This window comes from Lissotriton vulgaris, chromosome 12, assembly GCF_964263255.1.
Source record: "Lissotriton vulgaris chromosome 12, aLisVul1.2, whole genome shotgun sequence".
In the NCBI taxonomy this organism is placed as follows: Eukaryota; Metazoa; Chordata; class Amphibia; order Caudata; family Salamandridae; genus Lissotriton; species Lissotriton vulgaris.
The window spans coordinates 779843377-779866559 of record NC_141700.1 but is presented as its reverse complement, the minus strand read 5'-3'; the positions used below and the strand labels follow the sequence as shown (position 1 = coordinate 779866559).

The 23183-nt window shown below is 46.7% G+C and overlaps 1 protein-coding gene across 1 annotated transcript in view; it reads left to right on the top strand.

The window, feature by feature from the left end:
- NLGN2 (neuroligin 2) overlaps positions 1-22379 on the top strand; it is a 441061-nt gene extending 418682 nt beyond the window's left edge. The window contains exons 5-7 of the mRNA XM_086946145.1: positions 5904-6089; positions 11442-12231; positions 20170-22379. Coding sequence (XP_086802271.1) covers positions 5904-6089; positions 11442-12231; positions 20170-20989 — 1796 coding nt within the window. The 3' untranslated portion in view covers positions 20990-22379. The remainder of the gene's footprint in view (positions 1-5903; positions 6090-11441; positions 12232-20169) is intronic.
- The last annotated feature ends 804 nt before the right edge of the window (positions 22380-23183 follow it).

Here is a 23183-nt window from a genome sequence, read left to right as displayed (position 1 = left end):
GAGTAATGGCCCAGGGTGACCAGAATGTTAAAGCAAAAAACCGGGACATTACACAAAAATAGAAGTAGGACTCGAAATTTACGTCAAGCGAGCGCACAGAATGACAGCGCTCCTCAGCAGCGAATTACAAAACAGGCAGTTAGAACATACATAGGATGCTATTTTTAAACCCAGTAGCTTGCCTGTGAATTAAATTGCTTTCTTGGAACAACTGCTAACTATCCCTTCTTCGTAAAACATAAAAAAAACACCTCCCACGTTTTTAGTCGATCCTCTAAAAAAACCGGGACATGAGCTAAATTTCTCAAAATCTGCCCGGACAGCTGGTGAAAAACAGGAACCGTCCTGGCAAATCCGGGATTCCTGGTCACCCTGTAATGGCCACTTTGAAGCCTCTGGAGCCGAGGAGAGTCAGTTTCGCCTGCGGTGACACTGATATGTTCTTCCGGGTCCTGGGTGCACGGCTTGAGAAGGCCAGTGTCCAGCCCTTTGCAGACATGGTTGGTGCTAGTGCCCTGCGGTGATGGTCTCTCTCTCTCTCCTTCCGGTGCAGGGGGTGACGCGGCCTGCACCCTTGCCCCCCCTCCTCAAAATCTGAGGGTTTAATCAACCTGCCGGACTCTGCAGGGCCTGGGCAGACAGGCCGCGCGCGCAGGCCAGCAGCGCTATCAATCTCCGCTGCTTGCCAATATTCAGCGTATAAATCTGGGGACCGCTGCCGCCTCTAGATGCGTCCTCATCTCCTCGGTACACCTCAATCATACCCTCTCTCAGTCCCCAGGCCTCTCCACTGCTCTCCTCTGCTCTCCCTTCTCTCCTTCCTTTGGGGCCTGCGTCTCATGCTTAAGTAGGATTTTATGATGCAGGTGGTGTCTTATTTTTGGAGAAAAAAAAATGTTTTTGCTATGTATTTTTTAGGTCTCGCCTAGGCAGCGCTTGCGCGGTCTCTTCAAGACTTGCTGTATTCAGGGTATGGGCACTTATCCGACACGCCCTCTCTTCAGACTTCTGCTGCCTTCTACGCCTCTCTCCTGCTTGTTGTTATTTATTTCACTGCGACTGCTGTCTTTCTTTTCTATCTATTTACTTTTATAGAATTTACGGCACACCGGGCTTTAGATTCACATGTTTAAAGCTAAAGTGTGGAGTGCCACACATGCTACAAAAGTAAATAAGTGCACCATTGTTGTTTATTTAGCTTCATTTCACAAGCAAAAAGAATTAAACAACAATGGTGCACTTTTAAAACTCAAGCTAACAAAAAATCTCACTTCCAATAAAAACAAATGGAAACTTATGCTCAGCTGCAATCTTTCTCTTTATAATTGCATTACGGGTGCGGTAACATATGTGGCTTATAGCGGTACCTTTACAACTCCATAAGGACACCTAGCAACAGCCTATGGTACTGCACCCTTTCTTTGCTTCATGGAATTTCTTTTATTTCTCATGCAACTGCTGGGATTTTTTTTTTTTTTACAAAAAACAAAATCTAACAAATATTAGCATTTTCAACGCCAATAGCTCAAAGTTTGACTAATGCAAGACCAATTGCATTGCAAATGCTTGTTTGTCTCATTAGCTGACTAGGTCATTGCTCCCTACTTTGCATTGCATGGCTTTGGAGGATTTTAGAGTGGGCTTTGCATCATTTAACTGGACGGGATTTTGCGAAGTCTTGTGTGCTGTAGTTGTGCATGGCTGTGTGATGCGGTTCGTTTCTTTTTCCCTGGTTTTTGGGATGGCTTTGAGGAATGACGAGAGGTTTGGGTCAAACATTGTTGTCAGGTTTTTACCTTTTGAGTGTTGCAGGGAGTGGGTCCTAGGACGGCAGAATCGGTGTCTCGGCCACCTGAAGTTTAGATTTGTGTTTTAGATCCATTTTTGGCCAATGGCTGCTTCCGTCTATTCATTGCTGATGCAGCTGTGGCCCTTGGTAATGTTTTTCAGACAGCCTAGATGTGAGTGATGTCAGCGTACATCTGCCAGTGGTTCTTGGCCTGGTCCTTCTAGAGGCCACGGCATACGCTCATTGCCCCTGCGATTGCTGCCAATGTTAGTAACAACGCAACTACTGACCTTCACACTCCCCACGGGTGTGCTTTTTTGGACTATTCCACGCCACAACGGTATACGAATGGCTTGGGCAGCAGATAATAGTAACTTTGTATGTATATTGAATTAATATTTGACTGTCTTTGTTGTCATATAGCTAAATTAGCCGGACAGCACCACCTTGTGGCAGATTGCCATTAGTGCTGGTGTTGACAATTAAGTGCTGCCGCCGAACACTGGAAACCCCTGGCTCAAATTAAGCAGTGCCTGGTCCAATGGTTCAAACAGGTCCCACATAGAGCACTTCCGGGAGCGGAAAGAGCGCAGAATCTAGGGGTTAGATTTGGAGACCACTCCGAAGACAACCACCCACCACTCCCGATTACTCACCTTTAAAAGCCAGAGGAAGCTGCAGCCGCGGCTCTTCTTGAGCCACGCATGCATTTCCAAATTGGGCTCAATTTTTAAAGTGTGTGGTAATCTGAGATCCTCTGCACTATAGAGGGAGTGCTAAATCTAGAGGAGAATCTACCAGCGGAATTCCCTCCGACACAAGAATTATATGGTCATTTGTCCTAAGGATTCAGCAGGCGGTCCACAACAACTTTCTTACAACCCAACTTTGGCCATTCGGCTTGGTTCACAGCGCTGTGTAAAATCAAAGCTCCAAACATCCCTACATTCATATTCAAACTTGGTCGACGTGGAACCTGGATTGCTTTACAGAGGGCTGGACCCAGAGGCCTGGTAAAATCTGACAGCAGGTGTGGTCTGACCATGAGGCATCTGTAAGAGTCGGCAGGAGGCGAGGTAGCAAAGTGACCGAGTCCTAAGCTATGGAACCAGGAGAACTGTACTCTGATCTCGGGGCCCATTTCACATAAGTAATCCGAGACAAAATCCTAACTTTACGACTTTCGGTATTCACAAAGAGCATTTAGGAGTAGTAAAGTTAGGAATACTAACTTTACTACTCCTAAATGCCCTTTGTAAATACCGAAGTGGTAAATGTAGGATTTTGTCTCAGATTACTTCTGTGAATCGGGCCCTCTGTGTCCACACTTGCTCAATTGTGTGATCCTGGACGCATCGCTTTGGCTAAATGAGTCTCTGCCACATTGGGAGCACCACATCTGTTTGTCTGTCTGTCATAGACCTTCTCGCTTCCGTCCATCCCTCCATAACTGGGTCGCATGCTCCTGCCCACTCACCATCTCTTCCTCAGACCACTGCCCACTGAGCCAGCTGCGGCCTGGACACCGCCTGTAATGCATCCTATGCTCCGGCCTATCTATAGGCGCAGCGCCGCATCCATCAGGAGGGCCCCCTGCGCCGATAGCCCGTCAGGATCGCGGAGCTACCACACGATCCGGTGCCCTCCACTCTGCCCTCCACTCCAAGGGGCCCCGGGGGTAATGAAAGCCGCCCCCACCCGTGCGCCCCGGTGGGCTCTTCCGTGGACACCGCAGCCTGCGCGCGGGCTCCTCTGATGGGAACTCTTAAGCCAGGCTCTGTTGCCATGGTTTCCAAGTGCCTTCACGGTGAGCCGGGGCCTCCATTAACCTAATAAATATTGAATACCGGCACAAGCCTCAGTGCCAATAAAAAATACTGTCAACCTCGTGCGCTGCGTCAAGCTATTTATAGAAGCGCCGTCTGGGCATGCGCAGTGCTGGCTTCACCCTCGCCACAGAGTACCCCTCGCCGTGGTTTCTAGGCAACCCGTTTCAAAGATGCAGGAGGCCTGAAGATGGGGAAGGGGAGTAAACAAAATGGCGGCTCCGGGGCTTGTACTGGTGATGATTGGATGATCCCATGACGTCGCCATCCCTGGGGCCTACAGGTGTCACAGTTTCAACACCCCTGGAGAGCTGCACCTGGGCTTTGAGAAACCACGTTGTGTCAATCACTGGAGCTGAGAACATATTCATAGCTGAGCTTCCCTGTGTAACCTGCAGGCTGTGGGTTTAAAACCTGGTGGGACTGCTCAGCCTTTCATGTTTCCACGACTGAAAACAAGAACAGGAAGTCGGGTAAACTAAAATCCAGAGGGTGTGAGCAGTGACGAGGCGAGAGGTAGCAAGTATCAGGATGAAGTGTGGTGTGCGGCATACTCTGGATATATGGAGGGGTGTAGATTATGATTTAGGAATTCTCGAGACCCTGTGTTCGGTGACCCTACAGGCATTGTGCAAATTAAAAGGACTCTGGTGTTTATGAAGCAGCCTGACATAAGGTGAGGTTAAGCAAATTCAAGATTTAGAGAGTGGATAGAGCTAAGTGAACAGAGCTGGGCAGAGATACCTACCACTGCTGAGACGAGTGTGCCCGTGCCATGAATTTTGGTCCATCAGGCTTCAAGATTTCCTGGGGAGTGACCCTCTGCAACATCCAGTTGTTTCAAAATCCTTGAGATTTGGTTGCCAGTTTACATGGAAGGGAAAAAAAAATCCCACAATGAGTGGTACTTTTTTTTGTTACCCTGTTAAGGGAAGATGTGGCATGTGGAGTTGGCACAACTGGGTAGGAATGACTAGGAGAGTGGCTGATTGACCAATTAATTACCCCTGTTACTGTGAGCCTTAGGGGACCATTAATGCAGCTGCCTTTGGAGGGAGATGTACTACTTATGAGTAACAATGCCCTACCAATGCCTTCCAGTGTCCCCCATTGTGACTGCCGAGTGACACTGCTTTCTAATGAGTGAGACTTACTCCTAATGAGTGACACTATCCCTAGTGCCTTTGTCGGACTGTTTACCAGTCAGACATGCTGACATCTAATGACAACTGCTTTCTTGTGAGTTAGACATAGTGCTGAAGAGGGAGATGGAGTTCCACTTCCAATGAGTAAAATCTGTACCTGTGAGGTAAACTCACTTTAATAAAAGAGACGGATATGTTATTTGTGAAATATATAGCTTAAATATATAAATGCCAATACATACATACAAGCAAGCCAAGTAGGAGGGTGAATGAGCACACCAAAAACGCCTGGGGACCATCTCCCTCCCCATTGATATCTGCAGCGTAGCCCTCCGCTGACAGGTAATGCATAGCATCTGAAAAGTAGTGCTCAATGCAACCTCGTCTTCCTACAGCTACGCGTTGTAGTTAATAAACTATTCAAGCTTCACAGTGTAAAGCCTGACTACCTTACAAGAATTGTGTGTGTGAACGTTATATTTCACCCTCCCCGCCATAATCCGACAGCGAATACTATATTTGCACCTGTAGGCGGTCGTCATATTGGTGAAAATACATTTGGGATGGCAAAACTCCAGGGCATGTATCCTCACAAGTTTTGTGCACTTATGTAAAAGCGTTTGAGAATTGGACCCAGGGTTCGATCACTTGGGGATTTCACAGACACCGCCCTCTCCCTGTGCTCTGGTGGCCAAGACTGAGAACTGCAGCTTATGTCACTCATGTGGCATAATGGCTAGGGCGGTCAACCTCGAATCTGGGGAACTGGGTTTGAGTCTTGCTAATGACACTGAACATCCTGTGATTCTGGGCAAATCACGTAATCTCCCCGTGCCTAACAAAAATGAATGTGTTCTCATGTAATGCAACTGGTGCTATGTGAAGCGCTCTGATACCCGATTCGGGCCAAGTTCGCGCTACATAAAACTCTGTAAAATAAAAAAAAAATGTGGTCAAAGGTTGGCCGGGGTGGGATTGGATAGAGGTGCGTAATGATGATGACAACGGTGGTGATGATTGGATAGAGGTGCGTAATGCCTTTACTCAGTGCTAAGAAGGCCCTCAGCCGGCCTTGTGGTTAAATGCCCATTGCTCCCTCCAAAGCTCTCACTCCATTCTTGCACCTTGTGTTCTCCTCTGCAGGTTTCATGAGCACGGGCGACCAGTCGGCCAAAGGAAACTACGGCCTCATGGACCAGATCCAGGCCTTGCGGTGGCTGGAGGAAAACATTGCACACTTTGGCGGTGACCCTGAGCGCATAACCATCTTCGGCTCCGGGGCTGGGGCCTCCTGCGTCAACCTGCTCATCCTCTCCCACCACTCAGAAGGTAGGTTTGGCAATTACTACTAGCCAGCGGCGAGGCCTCACCTACGTGGGTCTTTGTGTCCAGCACTAAAGGCCTCCTCTGGAGAACTCTGTCCAGTTCAGAAGATTACATCTAGAGTAGTGTCTAGTTCTGGAGGCCACATCTAGAGTAGTGTCTGGTTCTGGAGGCCACATCTAGAGTAGTGTCTAGTTCTGGAGGCCACATCTAGAGTAGTGTCTGGTTCTGGAGGCCACATCTAGAGTAGTGTCTAGTTCTGGAGGCCACATCTAGTGTAGTGTCTAGTTCTGGAGGCCACATCTAGAGTAGTGTCTAGTTCTGGAGCACATCTAGAGTAGTGTGTCTAGTTCTGGAGGCCACATCTAGAGTAGTGGGTCTAGTTCTGGAGGCCACAGTTAAAGTAGTGTGTCTAGTTCGGGGGGCCACATCCAGAGTAGTGTGCTTAATTCTGGAGGCCACATCCATAGTAGTGTGTCTAGTTCCGGAGGCCACATCTAGAGTAGTGTGTCTAGTTCTGGAGGCCACATCTAGAGTAGAGTGTCTAGTTCTGGAGGCCACATCTAGAGTAGTGTGTTTAGTTCTGGAGGCCACATCTAGAGCAGTGTGTCTAGGTCTGGAGATCACATCTAGAGTAGTATCTAGTTCTGGAGGCCACATCTAGAGTAGTGTGTCTAGTTCTGGAGGCCACATCTAGAGTAGTGTGTCTAGGTCTGGAGATCACATCTAGAGTAGTATCTAGTTCTGGAGACCACATCTAGAGTAGTGTGTCTAGTTCTGGAGGCCACATCTAGAGTAGTGTGTTTAGTTCCGGAGGCCACATCTAGAGTAGTGTGTTTAGTTCCGGAGGCCACATCTAGAGTAGTGTGGTTAGTTCCGGAGGCCACTTCTAGAGTAGTGTGTTTAGTTCCGGAGGCCACTTCTAGAGTAGTGTGTCTATTTCTGGAGGCCACATCTAGAGTAGTGTGTTTAGTTCCGGAGGCCACTTCTAGAGTAGTGTGTCGAGTTCTGGAGGCACAGCTAGAACAGTGTGTCTAGTTCTGGAGGCACAGCTAGAGTAGTGGGTCTAGTTCTGGAGGCCACATCTATAGTAATGTGTCTAGTTCTGGAGGCCACAGTTAGAGTAGTGTGTCTAGTTCTGTAGGCCACATCTAGAGTAGTATGTCTAGTTCTGGAGGCCACATCTAGAGGTGTGTATCTAGTTCTGGAGGCACAGCTAGAGTAGTATCTAGTTTTGGAGACCACATCTAGAGTAGTGTGTCTAGTTCTGGAGGCCACATCTAGAGTAGTGTGTCTAGGTCTGGAGATCACATCTAGAGTAGTATCTTGTTCTGGAGACCACATCTAGAGTAGTGTGTCGAGTTCTGGAGGCACAGCTAGAGTAGCGTGTCTAGTTCTGGAGGCACATCTAGAGTAGCGTGCCTTGTTCTGGAGGCACATCTAGAGTAGCGTGTCTAGTTCTGGCAGCCACAGCTAGAACAGTGTGTCTAGTTCTCTAGGCACATCTATAGTATGTGTCTAGTTCTGGAGGCCACAGTTAGAGTAGTGTGTCTAGTTCTGTAGGCCACATCTAGAGTAGTATGTCTAGTTCTGGAGGCCACAACTAGAGTAGTGTGTCTACTTCTGGAGGCCACATCTAGAGGTGTGTATCTAGTTCTGGAGGCACAGCTAGAGTAGTGTGTCTACTTCTGGAGGCCACATCTAGAGTAGTGTGTCCAGTTCTGGAGGCCACATCTAGAGGTGTGTATCTAGTTCTGGAGGCCACATCTAGAGATGTGTATCCAGTTCTGGAGGCCACATCTAGTGGTGTGTATCTAGTTCTGGAGGCCACATCTAGAGTAGTGTGTCCAGTTCTGGAGGCCACATCTAGAGTAGTGTATCTAGTTCTGGAGGCCACATCTAGAGATGTGTATCTAGTTCTGGAGGCACAGCTAGAGTAGTGTGTCTACTTCTGGAGGCCACATCTAGAGTAGTGTGTCCAGTTCTGGAGGCCACATCTAGAGGTGTGTATCTAGTTCTGGAGGCCACATCTAGAGATGTGTATCCAGTTCTGGAGGCCACATCTAGAGGTGTGTATCTAGTTCTGGAGGCCACATCTAGAGGTGTGTATCTAGTTCTGGAGGCCACATCTAGAGGTGTGTATCTAGTTCTGGAGGCCACGTCTAGAGGTGTGTATCTAGTTCTGGAAGCACAGCTAGAGTAGTGTGTCTACCTCTGGAGGCCTCCTGTAGATCATTTTGTTCTGTTCGGAAAGATTTACCAGGCGAATTGTAGACAGTTCTGAAGGCCGCAGATACAGCCCGGGAGCAGGGGTCAGTTCTGGAGGCCAGTACTGGAGTGCTGTGACCACTCTTAGAGGTCACTTCTCCAGAAGGTTAAAAAGTGGACCAGACACAGCCTTTAGGAGAGCTGTCACCAGATGAAGAGAGGGTGAAGGACTAGAATCTGGCCAGTCTCGTGAAGAGAAGGGGGAAGATATAGTAGAGACATTTAAAAACACTGGGTGCATCCTTAAAACACAGGGGGGAGAGGAGAGGTCTGGCAGGAATATTCCTGGAACTCAAATTGGAAGGAGAGAGAAGACATGAGTGAGAAGTGTAAACACCTCATGTGTAAAAGTTTATTGAAGGAGGGCATGGGGAGAGACGAGGGACATATTAATACTGTTTAAGAAAGAAGATGAGAGAGGTTTGGAAACTTAGGGCTCTACACACAGTGAGGTGGGAGATGGGAGACCCAAGAGAGACACTCCAGTACCACAGGAGCATGACTACACATAGCTGCAAAGGTTTCAAAGCCTATTCGTGACAAGTCTAGTCCCGGTTTCTTCTTGGAATTCTGGGACTTGTAGTCCTGGCTTGAAGCAAACACATGGAGATGATGGACGGAGCTCTGAAACTTTTCAGACACTCACCCCCAGTCACAGATCTGGGTTGAATCCATCATCGTTCTTTAGCTCACTTCGCACCCCAGTTAAGACCTTAGCAGTATCAAGTCCCTTACTGCAGTGCTCTCCAGTGCTCACTATCCCAAACCAAAGTAGTGCCAGACGTAACTGCGCCGCTCAGCCGAGAGTAACTCTGAAGGTCTTTGAGCTGGCTTTCACACAGCTTACTTAGCACTTCCTCAAAGAGCTCTTTAACTGGCTGCAATGTTTAAAAGCTCAGAAATGCATATTTAAAGAAGTTGAACGCTGGATTTTTTAATAATTCAAGGATGCACAATTTTGAAAGAAGCTTAGTGCACGTGTACAGTCATTCTGTACGGTTCAAGTCCTTTTTAGTGTATTGGGTGCTCACTTGCAACAGAAAAGGTCCTAGGCACCTGCCCAGCTTAACAGGAACCAATAGGAGGCACTCCCGCTATACAGCAACCAATAGGAGCCATTCCCACTATACAGCAACCAATAGGACCCACTCCCAATATACAGCAACCAATAGGACCACTCCCAATATATTTTATTTATTTATTTTAAAAATTTATAAAGCGCAGCTTATACCCGTGGGTGTCTTGGCGCTATAACTTTACTGAAGATCCCAGATTGGACATATATCTACCATAAAAAGTGTTGTCCTGAGCAGTTTATTGGTCAAATAACCAGGCTTTTATCAATTTCCTAAATTGCAGTAGCGATGGTGCCAATTTTATTTCCTTTGGAAGCGTGTTCCACAGTTTGGCAGCAGCGTTGGTAAAGCTTCTGTCGCCCCATGTCACCGTCCTAGTGCGTGGCACTGCCAGTAGATGTCTCTGTTCGGAGCGTAAGGATCTTTTTGGTAAATAGTAGCAAAGTTTCTGTTTGAGAAATGCTGGTCCAAGACCCTTGAGGGCTTTATAGGTGAGACACAAGGTTTTGAATCTAATGCGATTTCTCACTGTTAACCAGTGGTAGTTCCTTATCGCTTGCCTGGTGGACTGAAACTTAGGAATGCCAGCTAGTAGCCTTGCGGCAGCATTTTGTATAAGCTGCAGTTTGGCCACCACCCGTGCCTGGGCATTTACAAACATTCCATTACAGTAATCAAGTGTTGAGAGTACCAAGGAACTCACCACTGTTTTCCCAGTACTCTCCGGAAGATAGGGCAGGATTTTTCTAATGATCTTAAGCTTGTGGAAGGCAGACGACGCAACCTGGTTGGCATGGTTGGAAAAATTAAGGTTGTCGTCGAATATGATTCCTAAATTCCTGACCTTGTGCACAGGTTCTGGGGGGGCTCCGAGAGGGGTCGGCCACCAAAGAGTGGTGCAACAAATAGGAGCCACTCCTGCTATACAGCAACAAATAGGAGCCACTCCCAATATACAGCAACAAATAGGAGCCACTCCCGCTATACAGCAACCAATAGGAGCCACTCCCGCTTTACAGCAACCAATAGAAATCTATGAATATTAGGTACAGCTTGTAGAGTTTCTCAGTTACAGAGCAGCGTGGAGAGGCAGAACTGCAACCTCTAAGAACGACTTCAGAGAGTATGCCCCAACAGAAAGAACTCTGGCTACAGAAGAGCTCTTGGAAATCATGGCAGCCTAAGCGAAGCCCTTTAACCCCTTGCATGCTGATGACGGCCCCCATCTGTCATGCACTACGGTGCTCGTGTGCTGATGACGGCTGGGGACCGTCATGAACCCGCCCAGATGCGATTTTGCCGCACAGGCGCGGAATCACGGCAGCATGCAAGGGGTTAAAGCAGTGATGTAGTAAAGAAGCAGAAAGTAACTAATGAACACAAGAGCAGCCTAGGTTCCAGAGCTTAATTTGTACAAAAGTAAGTACCAGGGCCCTCGTCTGGAGGCCACTGCAGCTTGTGCCACACGTTGCCCCTGCCAGCACTGCCAATGACAGCACCAACACAATCACTAACCATCACACACCTACAAGTGTGACAATTCAGACTATTCCAGGCCCCTCAAGTTATAAAAATAGCTTGGGGGGTAGGTATTAATCATTTTTTTTAAATAAATCGCACAAATAAACTGTTGCTGTGCTCATCTCTAAATTAGATAAACAGTGCCACAATGTGACAGACCGCCATAACAGCCGGTGTTGACAAGTGAGTGCTGGTGCAGAGCACCGCAAACCATCGGCTCAAATTAAACACTGACTGATCCCCACATATGTGTCTCCCCAGGGATGTCTCCATAAACAGGCATCTCATAAGAGAACATCTCAGGTTCTGAGCGGTGGCATCTTATCACGTGACTCAGAAATGAGTAGAGAAAGTAGTGATGCACCCGATGGCCAATCACAGACCTCTGCACACACTGATGCTAACACCCCCTCTCTCCACATTGATATACATAGAGTGCAGGATTCAATATGTCACTATGCTTCAGATACTCACACTGATCTCTTTTCCCCAGGCTTGTTCCAGAAGGCCATCGCCCAGAGCGGCACAGCCATCTCCAGCTGGTCAGTGAACTACCAGCCTTTGAAGTACACCCGCATGCTGGCGGCCAAGGTGGGATGCAACCACGCGGACACATCTGACTTGGCGGAGTGCCTCCGGAGGAAACCCTACCGCGAGCTGGTGGACCAAGACATCCAGCCAGCCCGATACCACATTGCATTTGGTCCGGTGGTGGATGGCGATGTGGTACCTGATGACCCCGAAATCCTCATGCAGCAGGGGGAGTTCCTCAACTATGACATCCTGATCGGGGTGAACCAGGGTGAGGGGCTGAAGTTCGTGGAGGACTCGATGGAGAGCGAGGATGGCATTTCCGCCAGCTACTTCGACTTCACAATCTCCAACTTTGTGGACAACCTCTACGGCTACCCAGAGGGAAAGGACATCCTGCGCGAAACCATCAAGTTCATGTACACGGACTGGGCCGACCGCGACAACGGCGAGATGCGCCGCAAGACCCTCCTGGCCCTCTTCACTGACCATCAGTGGGTAGCCCCAGCTGTTGCTACAGCCAAGCTCCATGCCGAGTACCAGTCGCCCGTCTACTTCTACACCTTTTACCATCACTGCCAGACAGACACTAGACCAGAGTGGGCCGACGCTGCCCACGGCGACGAGATCCCCTACGTTTTTGGGGTCCCCATGATTGGTGCTACAGACCTGTTCCCCTGCAACTTCTCTAAGAGTGATGTCATGCTGAGCGCTGTGGTGATGACCTACTGGACCAACTTTGCCAAAACTGGGTGAGTGCTGCCTGCGCTGCCGGGCTTTGTCTTGGGTGTTGGGAGTGGGTACAGAGGGTGCTGTGGCATGGACGTTTGTGGGTTCTTTGGAGAGCCTTATCCAGTACATCCTGGGTGAAACAGGCATTGAAACCACATCTCACGGGCATATCAACCCTTGCAGGGCCCTATAAGGGAGAATTTTGAATGCTGTAAGTAAAAAATACACAACGCTTCTCCGCTATCCAAACAGGTTGGTCAGTACTCCTGTTTTTTCGGGCTCTACAGAGTCCTTAGTCCATCTAGATGGCATACTGCCCTTTCCAGGAGCCTACTAAATGGCATAAGTCTGACTTTAAGTGCAGTGACAGCAGATGGCCAGTCCCAACCATCCTAGGCTAGTAGGCTCACAGTAGAATCGATTTTCCTGGCTGGGATTACTGGTGGAACATATGCATGCTGTGTAGAAAGAATATTTGACGTTACAACGCATGCCATTACAAAGCATGCTTTTACAACGCAGTCTGTACATCGCAGCTACCATTACATTGTGTGATTTTACAGCGCGTTGCCATTACAACGCATTTTTAAAACTGCCATTACAACGCATTTCATTACAATGCAAAATACTTTAAGGGCAATAGTAGGGAAAGTGTTGGATAGTGTAGGGGTAAATTTACTATTCCCATGTACCCTAAACCCATACCCACCCTAATACTAAATAATCTCAATTACTTGCCTTATAATAAGTTGTAATGGCATGCGTTGTAATGGTATGCGTTGTATTGGCATGCGTTGTAGTGACATGCATTGTAATGGCATGCGATGTAAAGGCAGTTGCGTTAAAACAGTTGTGTTGTAAAGGTAGGTCATGGTAATGACTGCGTTCTAATGGATGTTTCCGGTGTAGGAATGATCACAATAGCATACAGAGAATTGATAGTCAGCCCGAATTCCAAGGTACCATACCTCATTTGGATAAGAAATGGTTGGCTGCGATATCCGTTTGAACCTCATAACTCGACATTATCAGGAATTATCAAAAGATGAGCCATAGAAACTGTGCCAAGCTGGATGTCCTATTTTAGGCCAAGTCTTTATAAAGTCTCTGTGCCATGGAGCTAGGCTACCCACCTCAACCACTGGCACATGGCTCATTCATAATGTATCTTCTTCAGCAGGGACACACAGCACCTCTCCCATTCCACCCCAGTGTCTTCCCAATTCTCCCACTCTGCCAAAACCTCATTTGCTGTCGCTTCTTCCCCGAAGGCCTCACATAATAACGGGGCAGACGTGGTGATACGACACGGCGACAAATCAAGATGGATGCTGACCTCCTGTTAGGACCTTTTTTGTCTTTCTCTCTGTTTCCTGGATAGACCCTTTTTGTGTCCGTTCCATTTTATGAGCCTAAATTTTATGGGGTGCCAGGTGATATCCCTCGCAATCCTACTCTCCAGAGAGGCAAATTTTCTCAGAATCGTTATCTTATGCTGAAATGCCCGCTATGAAGACTTTTTATTTCACTGCAGCAAGCAGTTATTTATCGACTTATATTTGAGGTTTAGTCTCCATCCCTCTCTCTGATTTTCAGTTTTATTCTGATCCATCAGCTTACTGGTGCTTAGACTGATTTTAAAAGCTCCAACTATTTTCCAATAAGTGAAACACGTGCATGATGACGTCAAATGATAAAGTGGCGAAGACAGGATTGACACCTGGTTTGGAAGACAGCAACCTAAGCATCAGACGTATTTCTTCTGTCAGCTAGCTGGCAGCGATTAGGAAATCATTAAATCCCTATTTGTTCTACTGAAGAACAGAGTGTGTCTAAGAGACATACAGCAGCCCCCTTTGGAATTCACAAGATGCACTGAGTTTTAAGTGGGTGGAACAGCGTCTGCCCTCCTCGGCTCTTTAGTTGCTGCAAGTTGCCACCACTGATCCCACCGATATCAAATACCACCTACATCTTGACATATAATATGCTTTGAATGACATATGGGCTATAGAAAGTCTATTCAAGCCATAACATGTTTATCACCTAATGCTTACTGTAAAGCTAACCAGGCAACCATATCCAAGGCTTTAGGTCACAAACATTGTCTTCTACCGAAAGATATATCTGGAAGAGAACACTACAGAAAAACAAGCATTGGTGTCAGAGGTGGGATCGTTATGAAGTATCCAAGGGACCAATTTCCTCTTCTTTGAAAAAGTCGGTAACTGATGTATTTCTGTAAAACTAACCAGGAAGCCATGTCCATAGCTTTAGGTCACTAACATTGTCTTCTACCGAAAAATATATCTTGAAGAGAATAACAAGTATTGGTGTCAGAGGTGGGATCTTTATGAAATATCCAAGGGACCAATTTTCTCTTGTTTGAAAACGTCTGTAACTGATGTATTCCCATGTCTGATGCATCCAGGGCCAACCTTGTGGAATACAAAAGCTGGTTATATCTCATCACCCTGGACAGAGCCAGGCACACAGGGTCTACTCTCTGACCTCATGGAATGAAGTCAAGTAATCTTTGAAGGAAACACTGAGACACACTGTTTTGGAAAGTTTATTTGAGTGTCCTCGGATTACTCTTGTCCAGGAATGCCTCAGGACCGACCTAGTTTTAGTGGACTTTCCCCTCATCCTATCTTGCATAAACCTGTCAAGCACCAAAAAGTTACATTTTAGGGTTTCCTCCTTGTCACTCTAACATTTAAATCTGAATTTGTGTTCACTGGTGATGTAGACAAACACCTGTTACCCATGATCTATGACTGGTGCCCCACAAAGCAAAGCTCTGCAGTCAGGGGGCAGCCACTGGCATGTGGAACCAATCCATCCCGTAGTTCTCGAGATACTGCCATCTTCATAAGCATTATCATAAACCCTTATTTTCGATCACAAAGATCTTATAAAGTACATCTCAATACATACATATACATACAATATCATAAAGAATCATTTAAAATGGCAAAGGTACCTTTGAGCTAACGCGGGGACTGGTAAACAATTAGCAAGGGGGTACAGCTTTGCATATAAAAACAGCAATCTAATAAAAGCACATAATCACTTATATGCATAAAAATGCAAAAAGCAGACAATTCATTTCATTACGAGTGATTAAATAAACAAAACACAATAAAAGAGAAAGAAGGAGGCAATACTTAAAGGACATATGTTCATCAAAACAGCAATGCAAAGATATCACTCAATGCACTTCGAGTGTCTGATCCATAGGGCCATCAGAAATGTCGCTAAACCAAATAGCATAATTCTCCTTGGATCTGTGCTAAGTATTCTAAGCACTTCCAAATAATGTCTATGGCCAATGCAACTAGATAGCGCAATAATCCACTCGGTCCTCAATTTTTTGTAGTAGGGACAAAAAAATAATAAATGGACCAGGAATTTGGGACCTCCTTTGCATACTGGGCACGTGTCTTCAAGGAGAGTTTGGCTTTACCATCGGCTACAGAACACCTTGGTAGGGAGTGACTTATACCTAAATTGTAGAAACAATTTCCATGCCAAAGGTGGGACTATCTTGTCAATTGTATTTTCATATCAGGGGCAAGCTTTAAAAGCAAAAAACTGCTGAGTAAGCGATCCCCTAAAATTAGAGACACTCTCCACCTCAGTAAATTCCCAGTAAACTTCCTTAACCCTACCACTTATAATCTGGGAAATCATCTCTGGATCAGTCCAATAAGATTGAAAACCCAATTTCCTCAAGAGAGCGCTAAGTGAACAAAACCTAGAGATCTCGCTAGCCCTTTGGGATACCATGAGGTCCAGCAGGCCACCTCAATAGTGGGCGATTCAGAAAAGGGGGTGGTGATGAACAGAGTGTCTGAATTAAGCAGACCACTCTTACCCAGTCAAGAGATCAGGGCTTGATCCATCACCGTTATTTAGCTCATTGCATCACCCCAGTTCAGAACCTGGCTATATGCAAATTAGTCTGACCCAGTGCCTCATGGGAACAGGGCAGACCAAACTACCAAGCCAATTCTTCACCGGAAAGGAGACAAGCTTCCGGGGACCGGTTTCTGGCATTTCAGCCGTCGTCGGCCCGGCTTGCTTGAATCCTGGGGGTGCAGTGAGCAAGGGACTCATGTCTGAGTATACCCTGCCACACTTGTGGTGGCCAAAAACGATTCGGAAAAGGGGGTGGTGATGAACAGAGTGTCTGAATTAAGCAGACCACTCTTACCCAGTCAAGAGATCAGGGCTTGATCCATCACCGTTATTTAGCTCACTGCATCACCCCAGTTCAGAACCTGGCTATATGCAAATTAGTCTGACCGAGTGCCTCATGGGAACAGGGCAGACCAAACTACCAAGCCAATTCTTCACCGGAGAGGAGACAAGCTTCCGGGGACCGGTTTCTGGCATTTCAGCCGTCGTCGGCCCGGCTTGCTTGAATCCTGGGGGTGCAGTGAGCAAGGGACTCATGTCTGAGTATACCCTGCCACACTTGTGGCCAAAAACGATTCAGAAAAGGGGGTGGTGAAAAACGGTGATGGATCAAGCCCTGATCTTTGGACTGGGTAAGAGTGGTCTGCTTAATTCAGACACTCTGTTCATCACCACCCCCTTTTCTAAATCATTTTTGTCCACCATAAGCTTGGAAGGGTATACTCAGATGTGAGTCCCTAGCTCATTGCACCATCAGGATTCAAGCAAGCCGGGCCGAAGACGGCTGAAATGCCAGAAACCGGTCCCCGGTAGCTTGTTTCCTTCCCAGTATAAGAATTGGCTTGGTAGTTTGGTCTGCCCTGTTCCCATGATGCACTGGGCCAGGGTCAGACTAATTTGCATATAGCCAAGTTCTGAGCTGGGATGGTGCAGTGAGCTAAAAAACGGTGATGGATCAAGCCCTGATCTTTGGACTGGGTAAGAGTGGTCTGCTTAATTCAGAGACTCTGTTCATCACCACCCCCTTTTCTGAATCATTTTTGTCCACCATAAGCGTGGAAGGGTATACTCAGATGTGAGTCCCTAGCTCATTGCACCATCAGGATTCAAGCAAGCCGGGTCGAAGACGGCTGAAATGCCAGAAACCGGTCCCCGGTAGCTTGTTTCCTTCCCAGTATAAGAATTGGCTTGGTAGTTTGGTCTGCCCTGTTCCCATGATGCACTGGGCCAGGGTCAGACTAATTTGCATATAGCCAAGTTCTGAGCTGGGATGGTGCAGTGAGCTAAAAAACGGTGATGGATCAAGCCCTGATCTTTGGACTGGGTAAGAGTGGTCTGCTTAATTCAGACACTCTGTTCATCACCACCCCCTTTTCTGAATCAATAGTGGGCAAGCACTTCAGTGGACCACGGTCAAAGCCGAAATATTGGAAGATTACATTCCATTTTGCAGGCAATCTTTCTTTGAGCCAGGTAGAGGAAAATTGGAATCATTGGGGAGCTGGCTGGAAGGTTGAGGAGAGATCTTACAAAGTGGTGTTCTGTCACAGAAAGGCAATCGGTACTCCCACCACCCCACAATTCTGCTGTGTAGTTGATTGAGCCTAAGGCTTTAGTGTTATAAATTTCGAGTGCTGGAGCCACTTTACCCAACACAATTCTTTTGTGAATCTTAATTATGTGGGAAGTTTCTCAAGGTGTAGGGCCCAGCTCAAGTTTGGGGTTAAGCGTATCCCTAGATTCTCAAAGGTGAAAAGCAATTCAATAGGGCAATCCCGGATAAACATACATCTCTTGGATATCTTCCGAGTATCCTAGGAAAAGACCACATACTGAAAAAAAAATCTACTGCAATTCTCACTCATCATAAAAGTGGTTAAACTCATTCAATAGCTACTGGAGCCCTTGCGGAGACTTAGATAACAATAACGTATCATCGGCTCCGACTCTAGGGGCATCGCACTCACCCCTATCCAGTAACCCTACTACTCCATTTATAAAAAGTGAAAACAGAGTGAGTGCTAAAACGCACCCGTCTTACTCCACGCCTAACCGGAAAGGGCTCTGTTAGCCGCCCCTTCTCACCCCACCTAACCTGAGCCTTATTCATGATCAGAATGAAGGAAGCACTGAAGGAGCTTCCATCTGACCCTGGTTCAAGTCTACCTTAGGTCTCTGCAACTTGTTGTCTACTTAGATGTGAATGTTTTCCAATGAGAGTAAAAGGTGAATCTTTTATGCCTTTAGTTTTATTTTTATTTTTTACTGTATTTTTTTTTTTTATTGCACAGTGCATTGATGTCTCCTAAAGCAAAGCAATTTTGTTAGTATTTCTCAATTATCTGATGATGCTGGTGGAGAATACACAAAGCTGCGTGTTTCCTCGCTCAAACTTTTTTCAGGAATATTTTAGCATTTTGAAGAGAGAGAAAGTGCCAAGCGCGTTGGAGAAATCCGCATCAAGCCAGTTCTTTTCCGCACAGTGGCTGCTTGTCTGTGCATTGGCTTCTTATCTGTGATTTTCCTTTTTTGTCTTTGTCTTTGCCGTGGCCTTTTATCTTTCCCTTGGCTGTTTGTTTTTCTTCACATTCGTTCCTTGTGTGGGCCTTGGCTTTTTTATTCTTAAAAATATTCACTGTCTGCATGTTGGCTTCTTGTATCTGCTCTTGTTTCTTGTCTGTGCATTATTTTTTGTTTTTGCATTTCCCGTTGTTTTTTTTTTTGGTCTTCCTTAATCCTTGTCTGTGATTTACGTCTTGTCTTTGCATTAGCCTCTTGTCTGTACATTGGCTCTTGGACTGCACGCCCATTTTTGTCTGTATATTGGATTCCTTTGTGCCCTTTACCCTTTTGTCTTTGCATGGTTGCTTGACTGTGCCACTTTGGAGTGTCTGTTTGCCAGTACATTGGCTTCTGTTATGCACTATGACTTCTTGTCTGCGCGTTGACGTCTTGTCTCTGTATTGATTTCTGTTCTGCACCGTGTCTTCTAGTATGTGCATTAGCATTTTGTCTACGTATTGGCTTCTTGTCGCCAGCTTGGTGTCTTGTCTGCACTTTGCCTTCTTTTCTGCACATTAGTGTCTTCACTGTCTTCACTGCTTGACTGACTCTTGATTTAGTATTTCCTGCGCATTGGCTGCTTTAGTGTCTATTTGCTTCTTTATTTTACATTTTTGTTTTTTGTTTTTTCTTTGGTTGTTGTCTGCGCTTTAATGTCATGTCTGTGCAGTAATGTTTTGTCTATGCACTGGATTATAGTCGTTGAATTGTGTTCTTATGTTTGCCTTGTTTTCTAGCCTGTATATACAATTTTTGCCTCCCCATTCGCCTATTGTCTGTGTGTTGGTCGCTTGTCTGCACATTGGCTTATCATCACTGTGCATTGTCTTCTTGTATTTGAGTTGTTTTTGGCTGCACATTGGCTTCTAGTATGCCCATACACCACTTCTTTATGCATTTGCTTCTTATTTGTGGACTTTTCTCTGCATTGGTTTGTTGTCAGTAGGTTAAGTTCATGTTCGTGCATTACCTTCTATGTGAATTGATTTGTATTAGCTCATTGGCTGATTGTATACACATTGGGTTCTTATTGGTTCATTAGCTTCATTCATGCACATTGATTTCTTGCATGCACATTGGCTTTTTGTTGTTCGCTGGTTTCCTGTTTGCTCGTTGACTACTCAACGTTGGCTTCTTGTTTGCACTGTGACTTAGTTCCACATTAGTTTTGGGTAAAATGCAGCCAGGGTTTGTCATTCTTATACAATTGTCCTCAGACCAGAAGAGGTTTCTGCACTGAAGGGAGGCTTGCACTTATCCATCAGGATGGGGTACAGTGAAGAATGAAACAGGGGTTCAGCAGTTGGGAAGGGTCTGTATTGAGATCCTACTGTCCTAAACACATGTGTAAGCCACATTCTGCTCCTAGAAGGTGTCTGCTGTTGGGGGCTATCCTGCTATGGGGCTTGTTCAGAAGAGAAGGTTTGACTTTTAATCCATGATTCACTCTCCTTTTTTGTATCCACTTCCAGAGACCCGAACCAGCCTGTTCCACAGGACACCAAGTTCATCCACACAAAACCCAACCGGTTTGAAGAAGTGGTCTGGACCAAGTTCAACACGAAAGACAAACAGTACCTGCACATCGGTCTGAAGCCGCGAGTGAAGGACAACTATCGCGCCAACAAGGTGGCCTTCTGGCTGGAGCTCGTACCACACTTGCACAACCTCCATGAGATCATTAGGACCTCCACTACTCCCAAGACACTGCACCCCATAACCGGAGGTCCATCAGGGCCTCGCCCTGGCCCCAGCACCACCCGCTGGCCTTTCCCAACTCTGCCAATGGATACGGAGGACCCGCGCACCCACACACCCCACATGCCCTTCCCAGATGACTCCCGCGACTACTCAACGGAGCTGAGCGTCACTGTGGCTGTGGGAGCGTCCCTGCTTTTCCTCAATATCCTGGCCTTTGCCGCCCTCTACTACAAGCGCGACAAGCGCCATGAGCTGCGCCGCCGGCTCAGCCCGCCACGAAATGCCGCCAATGACCTGCTGCATGGCCACGAGGAGGAAGTGATGTCACTGCAGCTGAAGCACTCCTCAGAGCTTGACGCCCATGACCTGGAGCCGCTGAGGCCTCATGAGATTTTGAGGCCTGCTTGCCCGCCCGACTATACACTGGCGCTACGCCGGGCACCAGACGACGTGCCACTCATGACACCCAACACTATCACTATGATCCCTAGCACCATTACGGGGATACAGTCTTTGCACCCCTTTAACACCTTCCCCACTGGCAGCCACAATAACACATTACCTCACCCGCATTCCACCACGCGGGTATAGTGCGCTACCCCCTCGCCGCGCAAGGACGCCTTTTTAAAACTATCTTGAGGGATGGCAGGCTTTTCCCTTTGTACAAGGAAGCAAAAGAGAGCAAGGGAGAGAGTGGGGGACAGGCACAGAAAATACTCAAAACAAGAAGTGGACAACATAACTTCGCCTCCGGAAAGACCTTTTTCTCCCTGTCTGAACAGGCTGCAACTCCTTGCTGTGACTGCTCCGCCCAAGCCGCCTTGGAGACTGTCAATTCCTTCCTGCCTTTTTTGTTGGGAGGAGGCCAAGCCGGGAAAGGGTTTTCGCACACAGGGGCAATGCAGGTGACCAATTGGGAAGCCTGCAAAGTTTAGTCGCAAGGGGAAAGCTTGGACCAGACAAACTCAATGAATGTACAACGGGCTATCGGCACTCGATATTCCCTCGGTGTGGGGGTGGAGCGGGGGTCTTATTTTCTTTTTCCTCTTTTGTACAAAAAAAAAACAAAACAAACAAAATATCAAAAGACAGATGTGGATTTCAAAAATAAGGGCGCGGGGGAGGAGGAGAGAGTGGGATTTCGCTGCATGTTTGACCAAAAAAATGAGGGTTGCGGGGGAGTCTTGGAGGTTAAACGAAAGGTTACTAACCAATTTCTCTTGCCTGCCCCTTTTGCAAACCCCCAGCTCTAAGGTCTCTCTGCTAATTCTGCTTTTGTTGTCCCTTTCTGAGGGAAACCTCAGATTTTTTTAAAATCCTGTTTTTGGTAGAATATAAGAAAATAAAAACCTGATGCCAGTGTTTCCTGCTCGAAGCGTTGCTCCCCCAACCATCTTTTCTTCCCACACTTAAGAGAGGGAGGAAAAATGCGCCCTCCGTTCGCGGTCCACCGGTTCCACTGAACCTATCTTGAGGGTTCCATCAAGACCCAGCACTACTCTTTGTTTTCAATAGTTTAGGAAGCTGGTGGGAGTTAAAAATGGTAAGTGATAGAGTCAGGAAAAGCCATTGTTGTCCACGCCCACAAATGATCATGGACCCTGGCCATCCGGTGTGTCATGGCGGCCCCTGCGAGCCAGGTTATCGTTTGTGTTTTCTTAAAAGTTCCTTTTGAGACAAGGGCTGAGCAGAAGTGGGGGATCACCGAAATCTCTCCATGGCATATCTTGATGCAGTAGATGGGATTTGCTCTAGCCCAATAGTGCACCCCAACATATCTTGAGGCAGCAGACAGTGTTGAATCTAGACAAAGGGTGAACCCCAACATATCTTGAGGCAGCAGACAGCGTTGAATCTAGCTAAATGGTGAACCCCAACATATCATGATACAGCAGCCAGTGTTGAATCTAGCTAAAGGGTGAACCCCAACATATCTTGATACAGCAGACAGCGTTGAATCTAGACAAAGGGTGAACCCCAACATATCTTGATACAGCAGACAGCGTTGAATCTAGACAAAGGGTGAACCCCAACATATCTTGATACAGCAGACAGCGTTGAATCTAGACAAAGGGTGAACCCCAACATATCTTGATACAGCAGCCAGTGTTGAATCTAGCTAAAGGGTGAACCCCAACATATCATGATACAGCAGCCAGTGTTGAATCTAGCTAAACGGTGCACCCCATCATATGTTGATACAGCAGCCAGTGTTGAATCTAGCTAAATGGTGAACCCCAACATATCTTGATACAGCAGACAGTGTTGAATATAGCTAAAGAGTGAACCCCAACATATCTTGATACAGCAGTGTTGAATCTAGCTAAATGGTGCACCCAACATATCTTGATACAGCAGCCAGTCTTGAATCCATCTAAATGGTGAACCCCAACATATCTTGAGCAACCATTGTTGAATCTAGCTAAATGGTGCACCCAACATATCTTGATACAGCAGCCAGTCTTGAATCCAGCTAAATGCTACACCCCAACAAATCTTGAGCAACCAGTGTTGAATCTAGCTAAATGGTGCACCCCAACATATCTTGATGCAGCAGCCAGTGTTGAATCTAGCTAAATGGTGCACCCAACATATCTTGATACAGCAGACAGTGTTGCATCTAGCTAAATGGTGCACCACAACATATCTTGATACAGCAGACAGTGTTGCATCTAGCTAAATGGTGCACCCCAACATATCATGATACAGCAGTGTTGAATCTAGCTAAATGGTGCACCCCAACATATCTTGATGCAGCAGCCAGTGTTGAATCTAGCTAAATGGT